The 19,609-nt window shown below is 35.1% G+C and overlaps 2 protein-coding genes across 3 annotated transcripts; both read right to left on the bottom strand.

Annotated features, from left to right (window-relative positions):
• Positions 1–402: 402 nt before the first annotated feature.
• Positions 403–15,286, bottom strand: eif2ak2 (eukaryotic translation initiation factor 2-alpha kinase 2). Of its 2 annotated transcripts, XM_084093744.1 has the most exons (20): positions 15,114–15,246; positions 14,884–15,015; positions 14,580–14,709; positions 12,098–12,243; positions 11,791–11,926; positions 11,665–11,717; positions 10,057–10,215; positions 9,851–9,983; positions 9,727–9,767; positions 9,093–9,207; positions 8,907–8,953; positions 8,766–8,817; positions 7,725–7,801; positions 7,501–7,620; positions 7,226–7,345; positions 4,098–4,302; positions 2,224–2,367; positions 1,932–2,033; positions 1,754–1,819; positions 403–1,438 (listed from the first exon to the last, which is right to left on the bottom strand). In XM_084093744.1, exons 2-20 carry the CDS (start codon positions 14,994–14,996, stop codon positions 1,313–1,315), a joined length of 2,085 nt encoding a protein of 694 aa, XP_083949870.1. In that variant the 5' UTR covers positions 14,997–15,015; positions 15,114–15,246; the 3' UTR covers positions 403–1,312. The 2 variants fall into 2 exon arrangements, with proteins under 2 accessions (XP_083949870.1, XP_083949869.1); XM_084093743.1 differs by having other exon boundaries at positions 14,884–15,286.
• A 537-nt stretch (positions 15,287–15,823) lies between these two features.
• Positions 15,824–19,376, bottom strand: gpatch11 (G patch domain containing 11). The gene is made up of 8 exons (XM_084093747.1): positions 19,224–19,376; positions 18,475–18,701; positions 18,349–18,390; positions 18,143–18,263; positions 17,129–17,219; positions 16,898–17,026; positions 16,063–16,144; positions 15,824–15,981 (listed from the first exon to the last, which is right to left on the bottom strand). Exons 1-8 carry the CDS (start codon positions 19,271–19,273, stop codon positions 15,923–15,925), a joined length of 801 nt encoding a protein of 266 aa, XP_083949873.1. The 5' UTR covers positions 19,274–19,376; the 3' UTR covers positions 15,824–15,922.
• Between the last annotated feature and the right edge of the window lie 233 nt (positions 19,377–19,609).

Raw genomic sequence — 19,609 nt, 5'->3', positions numbered from 1 at the left:
TGGAAACATATCCGTCTGATATATTACAAAATGTATTCTCTAATTATTTATTTAAATATTCATTCATTAAAGAGCTTACATAAAGGTAAATGGTAACCATAAGTTCGCTGTTCTGACGTATACATGACGAATGATTTCACGTTTTACCACATGCCGTCACTCCCTTTTGATACTGAATATGAAGACTTTTAACACTTTGACCTTTTACTTAAAAACTAAACTTTTTAAATCTACACGTATGTTAAAACTTTAGCTGACACGTTCTGGAATAATCTGATCATATTTTTTGATCAGCTGTCAACCTAATTTTGACATTTTATCTTGACACATATGAAGGAGAATGCATTTATTTGGACCTTTATGCAGTCAATAGGATTCTTATTTACAATGACAGCCAGGCAGTTTTAGTATTTATGTACAGTTAAAGATTTTTATTTTCACAGGAACATGCCAACAGTATCCAATCAGATTCACAAACAGTAAAAGTATAAATATTGCCCCAAATGTACCACTTTTTCGCACAACATATGATTCCATAACCTGTAGACGAGATTAAAAGCTCCATGATTTTAGCTCCAGAATATTATGCAATACAGACACAATAACAAAAGCTGACAGATTCAACTTCTGTTCCAAATGTAATTCATGCAAATAAGAAACAGACTGAATCAGAAATGAGTTTTTAGACATAAATACATGTCAATTTTGTGATTTTTTTTTTATACCACATACTCATGACAACTGTCCTTTCTAAAATTAGATATAACTTTGTTGTTACTTGTATAATCTTACCCAGTTAAGACGACTTTCTTTACAGCGTAGATCTTGCCATCAAATTTATGCTTTACTTTATAAACGCATCCAAAGCCTCCTTTACCAAGCTCTGTGATCACATCAAAACTCATACACATACATAACACATACGGACACAATAACAAAAGCTGACAGATTCAACTTCTGTTCCAAATGTAATTCATGCAAATAAGAAACAGACTGAATCAGAAATGAGTTTTTAGACAATGTAAATTGCACATTTTGTAATTTTTGTAACACAAGTTTTTCTTTCTTTTGTGGAACACACTTTGGTATATGGAAAAAAAAACAGCATGAGGATGAGTAAATGACACAATTTAAATTTTTTTTAAAATGTAGTTGCTTAAGATTGAATTGCACACTCGCCATCTGTTGACTATCAGTCTGAATCTAAAGCACTTTTTGTAAGTTGCTCTATAGAAGCATCTTCTTCACCTGAAATGTTACAGTATAAGCAACTGCTATAATTATAAATGCATAAAGAGAAGAAGAGATCTCATCAGAAGGTCTTAATGTCTTTATCTGTCTTCAGGAGTGTGGAGTATTGATCCAGTTCTCTGATCAGCTCTGTGGCGTCTGGTCTGTCTTCAGGACTGGCGCTCAACATTCGCTCTATGAGCTTGTGCTATTTCATCAGCATCACCCGAGAAAAGAGACAGCATGTTAGATAATGCTCATCTTTGAGTAAGTGATCATAGCAGGCATTCATCATTTCAGCACTTGCACTAAAGAAAAAGCATGCTCAATTTCAACATTTTGATCGTTTTATTTCGTTTATCGATTTATTCATCCAAAGCGACTTACATTGCATTTCAAGGTACACATTTACATTCTTATCAGTTCTTGCTTTCCCTGGGAATCGAACCCATGACCTTGGAGTTGCAAGCGCCAACGCTCTAATGTTTGAGCTACAGGAAAGCTGATTGTGAATTACACTCACCTCAAAGCTAAATTCCTTGGAGAAATTAAGTGGAAAAGTCCTATATCTTCTTATATCATCCCAAATCTAAAAGTCACAACAACAAAAAAAGAAATACTTAATTCCTTATAACATATCAGATATAGTTAAAGATGAATGCATAGATTGTATTATTATTATCTAAAAGATGAAATCAAACCTTTTTCTTTTCATGCGCTGTGATGAGATTATAGACGAGCTCAAAATATATGAGGCCCAGAGCGTATATGTCCACCTTTCTGTCATAGGATGTTTGAGTCGCCTACATTTTCAGTTTGCAACAATAAAAAGCATTTAAACACTGTATGAATCATTATAATTAAGATGAAATCAAAATAGACTCTACTTTCTAAATGCAAATTCCTGTGCATGATTCATCACTGAACACTCCAATAGTTTTTATTTGGATTATGGGTTGTGAACAGCGTTTCATGTTGATCTGAGTGACTCACCTGCTCCGGGCTCATGTAACTCCGGGTTCCTGTTCGTTTAGTCCGTTCCAGCAGAGGCTCATCGTTGTCATTTTCTGCTGCAGTCACGAGGCCGAAGTCTCCAACCTTCACTCCTCCATCACTGCTGAACATGATGTTTAGAGGCTGAAACAAAGAAACAGAGCGATCAAAGCTGAGTCCAAAACAGGGTTAAATTAAACTGTTACTTGAAATAAAAACAAAAATTAACCCTATGACTATATTATAGACATGTTTAAAAAAGAAATAAAAAAATACAAATTCACACAACAAAATGTCTCAAATTTAAAATGAAAACAGAAATTCAAAATATGAATAAAAACTATAATATATATATATATATATATATATATATATATATATATATATATACACACATAATATAGTTAATTAATAATACTAAAATAACACAGATTCAAATTTACCTCCTTAATTTAAATTCCTGTAGCAAACAGAATGTTGTAATTTGAATTGAATTATAATGTGTTTTTTTTTAAATCAATGTAGTTTTTTTTTATTAATACATTTAATTTTTCAGTATATTTTACTGTTGAACATAAACATACATTCCAGAAACATTAGATCATGTTAATAATTAATGTTTGAAATGACACTTATATAGGCATATATTTTTCATTACATTTAATACATTTATTTTCATTTACTAATGAATTTCCTCAGTTGGGTGACTGCATTGACTTATTAAATTCCTCTTGCTGTCATTTCCATTTATATTTCATTTCGTTATGTCGTGGCCAATTCAGTTCAAATTCACACTCAAGGATTAAATGGGAGCCAGTTCTTAATGAGGTCATGAACTGCATTTTTTTATTTTTTATTATGTTCTCAGAGGTCCATTTATATTCTTAGCAAGTTTTTACGACAAAAAACAAAGTAATATTTCTATCCTGCTTTTGACCCTCTCTTTCAAACACTCTGTTCCTATTTTGCCCCCGACGCACAGCAGACTTTTCCCTCCACAGACGCACGTCGGTAAATTAGGGAATGAACTTGCGCTCCCGGGGGCGGCTCAGGGAAAGAGGAGGCGTGTTCCGGCGCAAACGTTCCCTGGTGCTATTTTGCAGTTTCAGAAAACAATTCCACCACAGACCAGGAGAAACCTCGTCTAAAGTCAGTGGCGCGTTATTCAGATGCTATTTTAAGGGCGCATGCTTGGCCATAATGTAGCGTGTGCACAACGCTCATACACTTTGATTCTCTCATCTACACAGACAGTTGACATTTTTCCAAACCATACATAATTACAAGGAAAAATATTCCACATGAGCGAAATTGTTGTGTCCATGAAGATGTGAAAAAATAGGCATAAATCTATCTTACACATTTACCCAGATTATCATACGCCTGTTTAACCGAAGCTAATCTGGGTGTGTTTCTCCGTCCCCAATGTCACTTCTCTGTGTTTTACGGCCCTGGCGAGAACGTCGGTCTCCTCGGCTGTGAACCGCTCCTGGCGTGCGTCTGGCAAATCCGCCGTTATAATAGCAATCCGCCATGGAACAAGCGCGCCTGCTCTTAAAGGGAATGTGAGATGACGCTCTGATTGGTTTATTTCACGTTACGCCCAAACCACACCTATGAGTAATGAAGCGACTTCAGACCAACACATTTTAGATTTGCGTCGAGCGCAAGAGTCATTTATCCCGCCGGTATAATAGCAACAGCGAGAGATCCGCCCACAAAGTTACTTGCGTTTCGCGTTTGATACTTGCTTTTCAGATTGTTAAAATAGGGCCCCTTATGTCAAAAGTTCATTTGATTTCACAGTTCATGAGCTCTTTAATTCTGAGTTGTGTCCGATGCCTGATGTAAGCTCATTTTAGCGAGGTGCTCACCTTCAGGTCTCTGTGGATCAATCCCTTGGAGTGAATGTAGTCCACGGCCGTCAGCACCTCTCTGCTGATCCATGCCGCATCCGTTCTCCTCTCTGGGAAACGTTCCTTTGAAGAGTTTCTTTTATCAATCCAGGCACGCAGCGTGTCTCCCTCACAAAGCTCCATCTGAATGTAGAGGAACTTTGTCCCCTGGCCACTGCCAGAACTAAAGCCAACAGATACATGGATTTTTAGCAGAACAAATGTTTGATGTTTTTTTTTTTTTTTTAAGTCCATGTTAATGTTAATGTTAGTAGAACAATAGGGACTGCATGACTATTGCTATTAATGCGTTGCGTCTGTGTCGAGGAGTCATGCAACACTTTCAGTCAGGCATTGGGTCGGGAATCGGAAATCGATTCCAATTCTGGAATCAAATACTTGAGGTCAGGAGTCGGATACTTGTCATAAAATAATTAAGATTCTCTTATAGATTCCTTTTTTGTGCATTTTAAAGGGTTAGTTCACCCAAAAATTACTCTCCCTCATGTTGTTCAACCCCGTAAGACTTTCGTTCATCTTCAGAACACAAATGAAGATATTTTTGATTAAATCTGAGAGCTGTCTCACTCCTCCATAGGCTTCTATGGGATCGAAACTTGCCGGTCCAGAAAGTTAGTAAAGACAATGTTTAAAATAGTCCAAGTGTCTACAGTGGCTCAACCTTAAGTTTATCAAGCGACGAGAATACTTTTAGTGTGCGCAAAACAAACAAAAATAATGACTTTATTCAACTCTTCATATTCTTCTGTGTTGGCCTCAGAGTCAGCATCACGCATCACACACATGACCAGTGTCGGCCAATAGTGAGCCTCCGCGCTGCGCTGTTACACTACGTGAACTCACTCAGAGAAACACAGAAGAAAATGAAGAGTTGAATAAAGTCTCTTTTTTTGCACACTAAAAGTATTCTGGTCGCTTGATAAACTTAAAGGTCCCATGACATGAAATTTCCACTTTCTGAGGTTTTTTAACATTAATATGAGTTCCCCTAGCCTGTATATATGGTCCCCAAGTTTCTAGAAATTTTATTCGGTGTAAATCAAGCTTTTGCTATTTTTCTCTGCCTTTGAGAAAATGGAAGCTCAACCGGGCTGATCTTGAATCTCCTCCTTATGACGTTATATAAGACGTTATTTATGACGTTTCCTCCCCTTTCTCTGCTTTGCCCGCCCAGAGAATATTTCTTGCTCATGAGAAAATGCGCTAGGAAGTAGGAACGCGCGCGCGCGATTTTAGTTTGTCCACGAGAGATATCATGGCTTTTGAGCGAGCGAAGCATAATAATTGCTCAATAATTGGATGTACAAATGAACATCGAATGGTCAATACAGAGCTGGGCTTGCTGAACGTCGGACAAGTAAGTCAACAAATGATATAAGTGTGTTGCTTTACTGTTTATGGTTACCTAGCTTGTTACACGTAGAATGTGGCTGTCACATTCTATGCAGTTACTTACGCTAATGTAAAGGTAAACAGCATCAAGTTACACACACTGTAACGCGAGTGTTGTACATTTCTTTGTTATTTGGATAACCGTTTTCCTGTTGGTTATATGGCACGCGCGATATCCGTATTTCAAGATCGCAGAGCTTGATGTAATTGTAATAAGATAAATTACAGAAGTTACAGATCTCTCATGAAAAGGCAACAGTAGGTTCGCGTTAGCTACATGATAATAACTGTAAACCATCCGAATAAAGTACCGTATCCAGACATAATATTTTAAACTAACCATTCGGAAATTGAATTGCAACTTCTTCATCCGTTGCTTCTCCATCTGGATCAGATTCTGGGTCAAACTGAAATGCTTGAACGACTGCGTGTCTTCGTGCCATTGCAATATATCCAACATAAACAAACATGGATGGTACCGTTGCGCAAGATGGTCAAGGCCACACCCACCCTCCACCTTGCGCCGCCTTTCTCCTCCTCATTAGTATTTAAAGCTACAGACACCGAAACGGCCCGTCTGAAGGAAGCTCATTCTGGGACTGGCTTGTAGTGGCTATAATTCTGCACCGAGGCTGAATTTTTGGAAAGAGATTTCAGATACAGTACTAAGGACCACTAAGGACTATATTAAAGCCTACAAAAAGTAGCATGTCATGGGACCTTTAAGGTTGAGCCACTGTAGTCACTTGGACTATTTTAACGATGTCTTTACTAACTTTCTGGACCGGCAAGTTTCAATCCCATAGAAGCCTATGGAGGAGTGAGACAGCTCTCAGATTTCATCAAAAATATCTTAATTTGTGTTCTGAAGATGAACGAAAGTCTTACGGGGTTGGAACAACATGAGGGAGAGTGATTACTGACAGAACTTTCATTTTTGGGTGAACTAACCCTTTAATATGACTTTAAACCATTCAAGAGCGAGTCGACTCACGCAGTTTTCTGAGCTGCAGGCATGAGTAACAGTATATACTATATTGTGCAGCTCTTAAAGTGACAGCAGCCTAATATTGCAGCTGCATTCTCTATAAAAACAACACTAATCAAACAAAAGACAAAGAGAAAATTCACTCGTTCTTGACTGAATAACTTTTTTAACTATATTTGTAATGTATATTTTATTTATAAAGTGTTATAAATACATTTATACATACATTCAGTGTTATTTTACATTTGATTAGTTTGTGTACCCGAATACCTGAAATGCTTAAAACACTGTTTATTTCAATCGTGCATTTGTTCAGTTGTATTTATTTGCTGTGATTGATCATTTTTTATTTGTTCTTTTTTAATTACTGAGTGTTTATTTGTCTTTAATAATGCTTGAAATTTATATTAGTTAGGCTAGTTGTTTTTCTATGGTATTTTTAAACCACAGGCAAGCGTTCCTTGTGTGAGTGTTCTTTAGCCTGTTGATTTTTGTTCATGGTATTCAGCTACAATGAATTGTTTTGCAATAAGACTTTAAATGATGTGACTTAAAATGTGAATGATATCTTAGGTTTTTTTTTAACCTTATTGGAATCGAAATTAGGAATCGCTAAGAATCATAATCGTTAAAATCCAAACGATACCCAGTCCTAGTCAGGCAGGCCCTTGTTTGTTTTAGAACGAGTTGTGTTTTGCTGAATTACTCTGAGAGGGTCTCTGAAGACTCGTATCTGTACGCCGTGTCCTCTTCCCAAGCTGTGAAGTAGCGGACGATGTTGGCGTTATTAAAACCAGCCAAAGCACCAACCTCACGAAGAGCTTTACTGTGGAGAAACAGAAGATATCATGACGTTATGTAGATGTAGTACAAAAACAAAAGGTATATTGCTATTGTGCCTTTTCTTGGACATCATAGACATACAAGCAATTAAAAGCCAAATTAAATTACATTAAGATGATAAACTTTTAATTGACTTACTCTCGACTCTTCACGATCTTCACAGCATAATATTTGTTCTCCAGCTTTCGTCTTGCCTTGAAAACTCGTCCGAAGCCACCTTTGCCAATCGGATTTATTGAGTCAAAGTCTTCTAAAAACCTACAAAGATAAACATAACTATTTTCAAAAAGCTATACTGACTGACAAAAACATTTGTAATAAACTGCATAGTTAAAAATTAAAACAATTAGGTTATGATTTGCCTTGATTTTACAGCTTGGATTGAAGGTTGATCTCCAGATGACTTTGCCAGATTGTGTGCATTCATTTTAGGAACATTCTGCGAATGAAAATATAAGAAACAATCAAATAAAAGAAAAAAACTCATTTAAAAGACACTTTTCTTACTTTGGAGATGCATTGAAACTGGATTCATAAACACCAAGTTAGAACTTTGAATTTCCCTTTCCATTGGTCTCATTTTACAGATTTTACAGCCACTACTTTATGGAGGATACTCGTATATAAGAGAGCTGCACGATTCTGGATAAACTGAGAATCACGATTTTTTTTTTTTATGTAGAGATCACATAGACAACTAAACAAAATAACGTCATTTACTAGAGGTTCTGACAAATGTTGATTGCTGCAATCTATTTAAATTTGTTTTATTAATGAATACTTTTTTTTTTTTTTTTTAATGGTTTGAGTGAATGATTCAATGACTCACTCATAAAGACTTCACTTGTTTCATCACTGGATGAATCTGGTTTTTGAATGAGTCTATTGAATGAATGACTCAATGACAAATACATTTTTTAACAGTCACAATGTATCGATACCCTCTTTATTTAAAGCATCAAGTTACATTTAAAAAAATTGATTTACTATATTTTGATACCGTAGACATCAGTATTTATATCCGAACTATAAACTTTTATCCCCTGTGATCATTTGAATGATTGTAAGACAGGAATAATGATACTGTGTGGTTGGAAAGATATTTCATACCTATACTTGACAACTGCTCTCTAAATGTTTGCTGTGATCGTACTTGTCAAAGGTTTAATAGCTGTCATTTAGGAATAAGATCATATGGGTATTTGAATGGAGATTGTAATTTTTTAATGATTAATCGAGCAGCTCTATCATATAATGAAGCACAGCATACACAACCTGAACCTCGCATATGTTATGCTTCCCTAAACACTCCACACTTTTTCATTGTTACAGTAAACTTTCATTGTTATGTTATTAATTATTAACATTGTTATGTTATTGTTAACTTATTAATGTTCCAATACCTCTTTACCCTGGGCCAGGCCGTTAGGTGACAGAAGAAAAGTTGGTGCTAATCTAAAAAGAAAATGTATATTTTTTATTATTGATGATGAAAAAATTATGTAAAATCTAAAATATGACATTTAACAACTGTAAAAGCTTACTTTATTCTCGGCTTCACATCCAGTCTCACAGGCTCCAGGTTCACACACTGTAATACAGTTTGTATTTCATAAGTTCAAATATAAAATGTTAAAAATACAGTATGTTTTATGAAACTAATAGCCTCTCATACGTTATTGCTTGAAGTCAAAAATGCAAATGCTGCCAATAACACAGACTGGACTCACAGGACTTATGGCCATCGGAGAACTGACCGCAGATGCGTCTTTGAAGATGACATTATCACTTGAGCTGGGAGTTTCACACGGGCTGTTTGATGAGAGTCGTGCATCCTCAGATTTACTATAAAACAGATGAACAGTCAACTGCATTGCATCTTTATATCATTACATATGTGACCCTGGACCACAAAACCAGTCACGAGTCGCACGGGTATATCTGTGGCAATAGCCAACTATACATCGTATGGGTCAAAATTATCGATTTTCTTTTATGCCAAAAATCATTAGGATATTAAGTAAAGATCAAGTTCCATGAAGATATTTTGTAAATTTCCTACTGTAAATATATAAAAAAAATATTTTTGTGAGTGAATGCAGCACAATCACGACATAAATGCACAACTTTAAAGGCGATTTTCTCAATGTTTCGATTTTTTTGCACCCTCAGATTCCAGATTTTCAAATAGTTGTATCTCGGCCAAATACTAACAAACCATACATCAATGGAAAGCTTATTTATTCAGCTTCCATGTGATGTATAAATCTCAATTTCAAAAATTTGACCCATGTGACTGGTTTTGTGGTCCTGGGTCACATATTATATGCACAACGTAATGTTGTTTCATTCATTTAAACTCACGCCGTCTCTTGGGTTTGTGAAGAGGTGTCATCTTCCGAACTCTGTTAATTATAAAACATGCATGTGCATTAGTCAACACTAACACAGAGTACACACACAAAGCTGAATTTCTGAAGGGTCATGCCTGTGTGGTCCAGTCAGACTGATCACGGAGTTCAGTCCAAGCGTGCTGAGCAGCGTTTTGCTTCGCCTCTTTTAAGTTTTTTCCTTGTCCTTCAGGATATTCCTTCCCGTCTATGACAACTTTACATACAAACCTGAAGAAGGAAATGTCAGTTTTACTTTCCAAATCGAACACATATGAACTGTGACGGGCTGTGCAAGACTTACTCTGGGTTGTGAGCAGGGCCTCTTTTCTCCAGTAATTTGAAATCATGCACACATTTATTTTTCTGGCAGAAGTCATTGAGATATGCAATGTAGTTGTGGCCAGCCGTGGAGCTTCGGGAATCATCAGCAATACTCAAACTCAGACGGTCCAGGCTAGGACTTAAATCAAGGACAAAATGTCAAAATAAGCAGATCAACATGTGCAAAATATAGTAAAAGAGCCTATTAAATCAGTGGTTCCCAACTGGGAGTTCAAGGACAAAAAGAGTAGATAAATATGTCAGTTAGAAGAAGCTCAGTAAATTACATAAATGCCAACATAAACAGGTTGTGTGATATGCATGTGGACAATATGCATTTTAATGGGTAAATATAGGAGGACTATGTCAAAGTCATTTATATTTGCCACAGTTCCTGCCATGACTATACCTGAATATTGGCATGTAGATGTCGTCAGATCATCAAAAGCATTATCAAACGCACTTGCACTGAGCTTTGTGATGCACTTCCGCTTTGAAATTGTACAACTCATTTATGTCCGGTTATGTTGATTTTCAATGTGCTGTGGTCACATAGTTGACTAAATGATACTTGAAATGAGTGTCAGCAAGAAGTATTAAAAATCTGGACATTTCCAGAGACAAGTTTAGGGCAGATTGGACATTGTATGCTTGAGTTACAACAACGTCCTGTTTCATGGCGAAACATCGAACTTTGTCGGACAAGCACTGTTTTCACAATATACAGGTGAAACTCGAAAAATTAGAATATCGTGTTTGATGATTTTGATGATTATGGCTTATTTTATGATCTTTGATGATTTTGATGATTATGAATATTTTGATGATTATGGCTTACAGAGCTTATGAAAACCCCAAATTCAAAATCTCAGAAATTTTGAAACTTTTCATAAGCTGAAAGCCATAATCATCAAAATTATAACAAATAAAGGCTTGAAATATCTCACTTTGCATGTAATGAGTCTATATAATACATTAGTTTCACCTTTTAAGTTGAATTACTGAAATAAATTAACTTTTGCACGATATTCTAATTTTTCGAGTTACACCTGTAGCATCGCAAACGCCTTTAGATTAGACTAACCAAATATGAAGATGATCCGACTTAATATCTAAATAAAATTCTAAATGCGTGACTTCCTGTTGGGTTTAGGGTTTTGCTCCAAGAGACTTTTTTTGTAAGCATTGGGATGTTACATGTGCTGTCCGGGCACTTTGTTTAAATATTGTAGCTGGTGCAATCGAGCCATTTTGCAACACCGAATTCTGAAACCCATATCAGACATAATTTGCACCACCTCTGCAAAGTTTCAAGAGTTATCGAGCAGATTCAGGCCCTCAAAAATGCTATAAACTTCAGCCCTAACAAGCTATCTAGACTATGGTTTGTATTGAAAAAGGATTCACTTGCAGTGAGGATAGACGTGGCTTGTGTTGAACATAATGTGAATTATTGGCTTAGTAAACATATAAATAAATTTCTATATTTTTTAGCTTCTTTTAAGATGAGCAATTGTCTGTCCTGAAGAAAGAGCAGTTGAGAAGCATTGATAAAAGTCTGACATTATAATCGTTGTTCATTATTTACCTACAAGCTGCGACCTCTGACCCCTGTGCTTTATTGCTGTTCTCGTCAAAGACCTTAAATGCAAAATAGAATGTCAAACACAAATCATAAATTACAGATAATCCAAGTAGACAGATGTTGTGTCACCTCTGTATTTTGTGTTTTGCATAACTCTTCATAAACGCGGGAAGCTGCTGCCTCTTTGGCTTCCTTCTTATTAATTCCATAAGCCTCCGGAAACTCTCTATCACCGCAGATAAACTTACAGACATAAATACACAATCTGCAGCAAAAAAAGACAAGAGAGAAGTCTGGAATCAAGTTGTATTTCTTTCTAAGAGCTGGAATTAATTTGGCAATTTGTGCAAGTTTTCATTTAACAAGTACTTATTTTCTTTTCTCTTCTGGATGAATCCGAAGATCAAGCATATGAGCAAATGTATTGAACACTCACTGAGTAGAGTTTCCTGGATCCATCTTAGTGCTTTCACAGGCCTTGAATAATAACCTGTTCTTCTGTGAATGTTCATTGAGCCAACATGTGTAATTCCGCATGGGTATATTCATGTTGTTGGAAATGTTTTGAACAGATGACGTCGTCTGCAGTTAAAGACAGATACATTCATTCTCAAAAGAATTTCCATATACAATTATACTCTAGAACATAATTATTACAATAAAATTAATATTAAATTTTAAATATAGAATAGCAAATATGTACACAGCTGTGCTAGTGCTAGACTCAAACAACTATTTCATGCTACATATATAACATTTTAATTACAGATTTAATGTTGTGAATGCTCTTTATATATAAATATATATACATTTTTTACATACACACACTAGTAGTCTCTTAATCTCACCAAGGCTGCATTCATTTGATCAAGAATACAGTAAAAACAGTAATACTGTGAAATATTATTACAATTTAAATAACTGGTTTCTGTTGTAATATATTTTAAAGTGTAATTTATTCCTGTGATCAAAGAAGAATTTTCAGCATCATTACTCCAGTCTTCAGTGCCACACATCATCATTCTAATATAATATCTTTTTATTATCAATGTTGAAAGCAATTTTAGCTGCTTTTTCTTTTTTTAAATAAACACGGGATTCAAATGTTTGGTGCAAGTATGAAATGAATACTTAATGGGTAATTAATACTTTTATTTAGCAAATGCATATTAAACTGATAAAAAAATATAGAATAGATATTTATGCAATTAATAAATATTACAAAAAAGTTCTATTTATAATAAATGCTGTTCTTTTGAACTTTCTATTCATTGAAGAATCCTGAAAAATAACGTCTCTCGGTTTCCACAAAAATATTAAGCAGCACATCAGTGTTTAACATTATTAATCATAAATGTTTCTTGAGCATCAAATCATCATATTAGAGTGATTTCTGAAGGATCATGTGACACTGAAGACTGGAGTAATGATGCTGAAAATTCAGCTTTGATCACAGGAATAAATTACACGTTACTATATATTCACATAGAAAACAGCTGTTTTACATTGTAATAATATTTTACATTTTTACTGTATTTTGGATCAAATAAATGTAGCCTTGGTGAGATTAAGAGACTGCTTTCAAAAACATTAAAAAAAAAAACTTAATGTTTCCAAACTTTTGACCGAAATAAAACAGAAATCATACAGAATGATTAGGTTGTTTAGGACATACAGTGTGTGCAGAATTATTAGGCACGTTGATTTTCTGATCATATTTTATTTCCAGGAACATTTTGCCAATTCCAAACCATATTAATCTTAATAACTACTATTAATTTTGTATTTAATCATATATAAGTGATATATAATTGTTCATGAAGGCTGGAAATGAAATGTTTTTTTATAGGCTTTATAGACAGACAGATTGAGAGTGACTCTTGAAGGCCCAGCACCACATCCTCTTCTACCACTATTTGAAGAATTCATCTTCCAGAATACGTTTTAATAAGTTTTGTGAGTTAATTTTTAGTCCATCTCTGCAAAACGGACTTCAGGGTAGGAGATGGACTAAAAATAAACTCACAAAACTTATTAAAACGTATTCTGGAAGATGAATTCTTCAAATAGTGGTAGAAGAGGATGTGGTGCTGGTCCTTCAAGAGTCACTCTCAATCTGTCTGTCTATAAAGCCTATAAAAAAACAGTCTTCATGTATTTTATTACACTTCAGCTTGTGACTCTTATTAAGTGGGGGTCATTTTTTAGGATTCTTTGTCTAACCTAAGTCTCTGAGACCCTGACACCTTGCTCTTCTGGAGACTCCAGGTAGGTTGCAGTTCTGGAAAATGGTGGCGCTGGAGACTAAAGGGTTCCTGATGGTTTCACACTTAATTCTTCACCTTAATTCTTAATTCTTTTGCAGTTAACATGTGTTTTTTCTTCTCCACATGTTTTTGTCTGACCCAGCTGACCCAATGAGGATTTCACTGTCCAATGGTCATGCCTTAACTGCAATCTCTAGTATTGCATTAGTATTGCATTCTTCTCATGGGGATTTAATAATTTTTGACTTTTCAGCCTTAGTTAAATCTCTTTTTTGGCTTATTTTATCTGAAAAAGAAAACTTGCCTAATAATTCTGCACACCTAAAAATAAGGCATTTTTCATTTCCAGCCTTCATGAACAATTATATATCACTTATAAATGATTAAATACAAAATTAATAGTAGTTATTAAGATTAATATGGTTTGGAATTGGCAAAATGTTCCTGGGAATAAAATATGATCAGAAAATCAACGTGCCTAATAATTCTGCACGGCCTGTAGATTATACAGTTTGTACTGCTAAAAATCAGATCTATGGAAAGTGCCCATGAAACCCTAACGTGTGTGTTACTTTTATAAGTTATTATATATAAGTAACACGCGCGCGCGTTAATATTTTTAATAATTGTTAATAACATATATCTACTCACAGACTCGGGATTGGGAGAGCTCTTGAGGCCATCAAGGGCGTTCTTGGCCGCACTTTGCTTTGCCTCCTTCTTAGTTTTCCCAGTGCCATCAGGAAACCGCTGACCATTAACAATAGCCCTCATGGTGAATCTTAGATTAAAGATTAAAACATTTGATCACGAAACAGTTTATAGTTGTCAGTTACAATAATGTTACAATCATCGACTTTGTATCATTTGCACAGACACTGATCCTCAGCAGACTTCACTCAGTTCGACTGTATTGTATATGTGTATTTTGATTGAATGAATCATATTTGCATACGTTTTGTTGTGGCTCGGTCCCTCATTGGATCCCTCCTCATACTTCACTGTGCATGGTGTCTTCTGCTGGTACTCATTCAGCAGAGAAATATAATTCCTTGACAGAGACTCCATACTGCACTGTTAAAAATAACTACATAGAGAGACAGCGACACAAGTTCACTGAGTGTTTACCTTGATCAGCTCGTGAATGTCATTTCTTCACCGGACGAACACAAAAACACTCGTTACCGTGATTTCATATCAGGTTTACACGGTACTAATAGTGTCAGTTCACACTGACATCCATCACAGCTTACAAATATACGTAACTTTCATTTCTTTATATCATTTAGTTCCATTAAGTTTCGATTTCCGGGAATTCAACGTCATCGCTACAGAGTGGATTAACCAATCGAAAGCCCCGCATGTTGATAGGTCACGCCTACCTGACAAATAACGTTCTTTTAAAGTACAATTATATAAATGTATATTCTCTTACGTACAGAGAAATAAATTACCAGGCATAATACTAAAAATACGTGTTGCAACATGTTAAAAAAAAAAAAAAAAAAATCGAAACGTTTTATGAATTGTTTCTCTTTTTTACATTGGGTTTCATAAAATATTATAAAATGTTTCTGAGTATGAAATTTGGCAAGTAACAGAAAAGATAAATTAATAAACCTTATTCATTAAATCTAAACGCACAACCACATGAAAATGTTTGGTAATATTCTAGGAGAAAACTGCAGTACTTTAAATTATGCTTAACTTATTTTATGTTATATAATTTTAGGAAAGCTATTAATTATTGTTCATGTGTAAATATCACAGTATAGTCACAGTCCATCCCACAATGCACTGAACATTAGGAAGTAATTAAATGAATAAATATGGAAGCACAAATGTTTGTGATTGGTAATAAAGAGATCAGTAATTATACAAAACTGGACACACAATTATAATCAAAACATAAATGCAACATTTAATAAATGAACAGTAAACATAAATATTAAACACAGCTTTGCAAATAAAAGGAAGTGTTCTGGATCGTTGGTCTAGTCGTCATGATCCGCTGCCGTGTCGCCGGGACAGTTTGAGCTCAAATCCTCCTCATCTGTTGGACGAGAACACTTCAGTGTTTTAATCATAATTTATGTATCAGCTCAAACAGCCATTATACTGTAACTCTTCTTACCGTTATACGCCGTCCCGCACCATATGCAGTAAAAATGGACTCCTCGCAAATACGAGGTGAGAAACTGCAGCTTGTCTAAAGGCTGGAAAAAAAGTCAAAAGCATGATAACGCTTCAAAATAATAACATTTTGTGTCAAATTACTTTTTAAAATAATGTTTTTAGATCTTATTATCTAAATATATTACAAATTAATCACATACGATACATACATGCATATACACACACACACACACACACATAATACATATATATGAGCTGCCAAATCAATTAATCACATCTAACACAAGTGTGTGTATATATATATATATATATATATATATATATATATATTTTTTTTTTTTTATTATTTTTTTTTATGTATATATTATATTATATATTTACAAACTTATGTTAGATGCAATTAATCGATTTTTACAAGACTAAGAAATATTAAAATAATATTGAATATTAGCTAGTTTAATCATAATTCTGTTCATATAAATACACACATATATATATATATATATATATATATATATATATATATATATATATATATATATACACACACACGCATATATATATACATACACATTCATACATACATGCGTATACACACATGTATGTATGCATGTATGTGTATGTATATATGTAAATAAAAGGCATGTAAATAAAAGGACAGCATGACAGACAAAATAATAATCTCATTCAGTTTTCTCAATATCTCCTTCATCAAGCTCAAACATTCAAGCCTGTTATCAAAGTTATTGTAAGACAAATTATAAAAAATGTCCCCCCAAACTAGCTTATTAGCAGTGAAAGTGCCATAAACACAGGTTTGAGGTGCAACTCACCGTTAGCTCCTCCTCCTCCTCCTCATCATCACTTCCCTCAGGTTTCGTTTCCTCTTCCTCCAGAAGCTCTTCCTCCTCGTCTTTCACTACTTCAGGCCAGTACCAGCTGTCTCTGGGAGCAGTGATGCCCTAGAAGAAGAATGGCAGCAGCAGACGAGTCAATCACGAGTCTGAAACCCAGAGAAGCCTCAGTTCCTCAGTTCCTCAAGATCGAGTCTTTACTTGACTGACCTTCTGGCTGTCCAGCTGCTCGCAGGCCCGCTGGCTCTTCCACAGGTCGCCCTGTGTTTGACGCTCTTCTCTTTCGGTTCTCATACGCACTCTGTAATAAAGATGAGCAATACTGTCTGATACTCAACCTCAAAGAAGATTAAAGCCTGACAGAGCCAGACAAATCTATTGTATTGAACACTTTCTTTCTTTTTTAAAGAAAATCTCACATAAAAGTTTCCATGTGTGCTTTTTGTTGAGTGTCATATTTGGTACATCAGACTTTTATGCTAATATAGTCTGATATAGTGAGAATATGGAGGAAAAACACCTTGGTTTTATTCAGAGGCTCAAACTGAGCAGAAATGTATTATTTGTGGCAGATGCTGATATTTATATGGACAAAAAGAAAGATGAAATTCTGATGCTTGTGAGGTAAATCAATGAGATTTTTGTAATAGCATTGCAAAACTTACATAAAATGCATATAAATATCAATATCTGCCAATTAACCTCTGGTGTCACAGACTAGGCTTAAGTCTAGACTCAGACTAAAATGCATGTTTGATCTGTTTTAACTTAAAGCAACTTCGTATCACATCTTAAAATATATCAGTGCCATTGTTTTGTCTCAAGATTCACACTAGAAATGTTTTTTTTTCTAAGGCACGTTAATAAAAGCTACTTAAATGTCCTAATGGTGCCCTAATCCTGGCTTAATCTAAGCCCTGTCTGTGAAACCAGGCCACTATATCTTAGTAAGATTATATTTAAATGATTATATTTATGATCAAAGGTTTGTATTTTAAAACATAAAATGCAATGCAATACAGTGATGATTGAGAGATGAAGTAATAAACCTTCCTCAAAAGCCTGAAGATCATATTTGATACTCATGATTTTTCTAAAAATGATCAAGTAAACTGAAACTGCTTCAGTCCAGTAAGTGAAATATTACCAAGTTATTGCATTCACTTCATAAAATCAGTAAAAATTCCCAAACAAAAAGATTTGATATCATCTGCAGGTTTATACCTAAAATCCTCCAGTGATTTCTTTTCCATGTGTTGTTTCATCTGCACTTTTCTCCGGTAATTCTGAAGCTCCTCGTCTGCTTTCCTCTTCTTGAGTTCCTCCATTCCAATGCCACCTCTGTCTGGAAACAGTGTGCAAACATCAGGGTTCCTGAACAATGTCTTAATGCATAATCAACGATACAAAAGCAGAAAACACCCTTCTACCTGTCTTGATGTTGAGAGGAACCGGCTCAACCCGTCCAGCACCTGCAGCACGAGAACACGTTGTTATGTACACAAAACTATATTATGTTTTGGGTAATTTTGGGTAAGTCCCAATCAATCACTGACCCTGTTTTCCCAGGCCTTGTCCTTCTTTATATCCCATCTTCTGCAGTAACGCAAAGCCTTTATTTTGACTGCTTATGGAGCTTTGCAGCGCGGCCTCGCGACTCTCTCGCTCCTGCTCTCTGAAGCTCTTCTGCCGGTTCTGTGTGTTCTTCTCTTTCTGCACTGCCTCCTTTCTCAAGGCGTCCTTCATTCGCTTCACCATCGGCACGCCAGGCCGAACATCTGAGCTGTACATGTGCAAGAGCAAAACAACACGTATGACACAATGAGGAGCTATTTGTGGAATGAGGAGGACGTGGGAATAATAGATGAATTCTAAACAAACATCTGTATTTATTTTCTGTATTGGCATATTTTACTGGTGTAATATGGGGTTTACACTAATTTCATGTTTAAAAAAATGAATATGTTATGTACATTCTTCAAAGTTATGTCATTTCACTATTCTTCAAAGAATACGTCAAATAACAAACAACTGAACACCAGCTTTTACCATGTATTACCATTTTTATGTTTTAAATAGCAACGCTTCACCATCATTCATGGCTATTTTAAGTGTTTACACAGCAGATTTTCATGGAATAATGATCTAAGAAACTTACATTACATTTAGACTGGCATGTGAACTGTTGATTGCGCGTGAATACAAACGTTACTCTGTGTTTGTTTATATCTAACGCGTTAGCAAACATAAAACTCACTCTGGCAGTAACAGGGTATCATTTCAAAAACACGTGTTTTAAACTCACATTTTGTTCAGGAAAGCGTCAGACATGTAATCATCTTCGCCATCAGCCATTTGTGCGATTAATCAGCGATTGAAAGCAAATTATAACTGAAATAGAGATGAAATTCCGTGGATCACTGTTGTTCCGTACAGTAAATGAGTCCGACTGGAACGCAGCAGAAAGTGTATTAGGTTCCTATTTACACTGAGAACACCGGGGGAAAAAAACTAATCATTTACCAATATTTTAATATAAATATATACATGTATTTTTATTTTAAAGAAATATATCAAAGAAAATAAAGCAAGTTGGGATTTATTCACTGTTATGTTGACAGGAAGACTCTTAATATGAAATCCAATGTAATCCAATAATATCCAGTAACAATGTAATTCAATGTAATCCAA

Source organism: Abramis brama, assembly GCF_963993115.1.
Source record: "Abramis brama genome assembly, chromosome: 19".
In the NCBI taxonomy this organism is placed as follows: domain Eukaryota; kingdom Metazoa; phylum Chordata; class Actinopteri; order Cypriniformes; family Leuciscidae; genus Abramis; species Abramis brama.
This window is presented reverse-complemented; position numbering and strand designations above follow the sequence as displayed.

Coding starts and splice junctions, on each gene's coding strand:
- eif2ak2 (XM_084093743.1), bottom strand. CDS start 14,996: ATGGAGTCTCTGTCAAGGAATTATATTTCTCTGCTGAATGAGTACCAG. Junction 4,303..7,225: donor TCTTCAGAGACCCTCTCAGA/GTAATTCAGCAA, acceptor TGTTGGCTTTAG/TTCTGGCAGTGGCCAGGGGA. Junction 1,439..1,753: donor CCAAGGAATTTAGCTTTGAG/GTGAGTGTAATT, acceptor CTGATGAAATAG/CACAAGCTCATAGAGCGAAT.
- gpatch11 (XM_084093747.1), bottom strand. CDS start 19,273: ATGGCTGATGGCGAAGATGATTACATGTCTGACGCTTTCCTGAACAAA. Junction 17,220..18,142: donor AAATCACTGGAGGATTTTAG/GTATAAACCTGC, acceptor TCTTTATTACAG/AGTGCGTATGAGAACCGAAA. Junction 17,027..17,128: donor AGCAGCTGGACAGCCAGAAG/GTCAGTCAAGTA, acceptor TTCTTCTTCTAG/GGCATCACTGCTCCCAGAGA.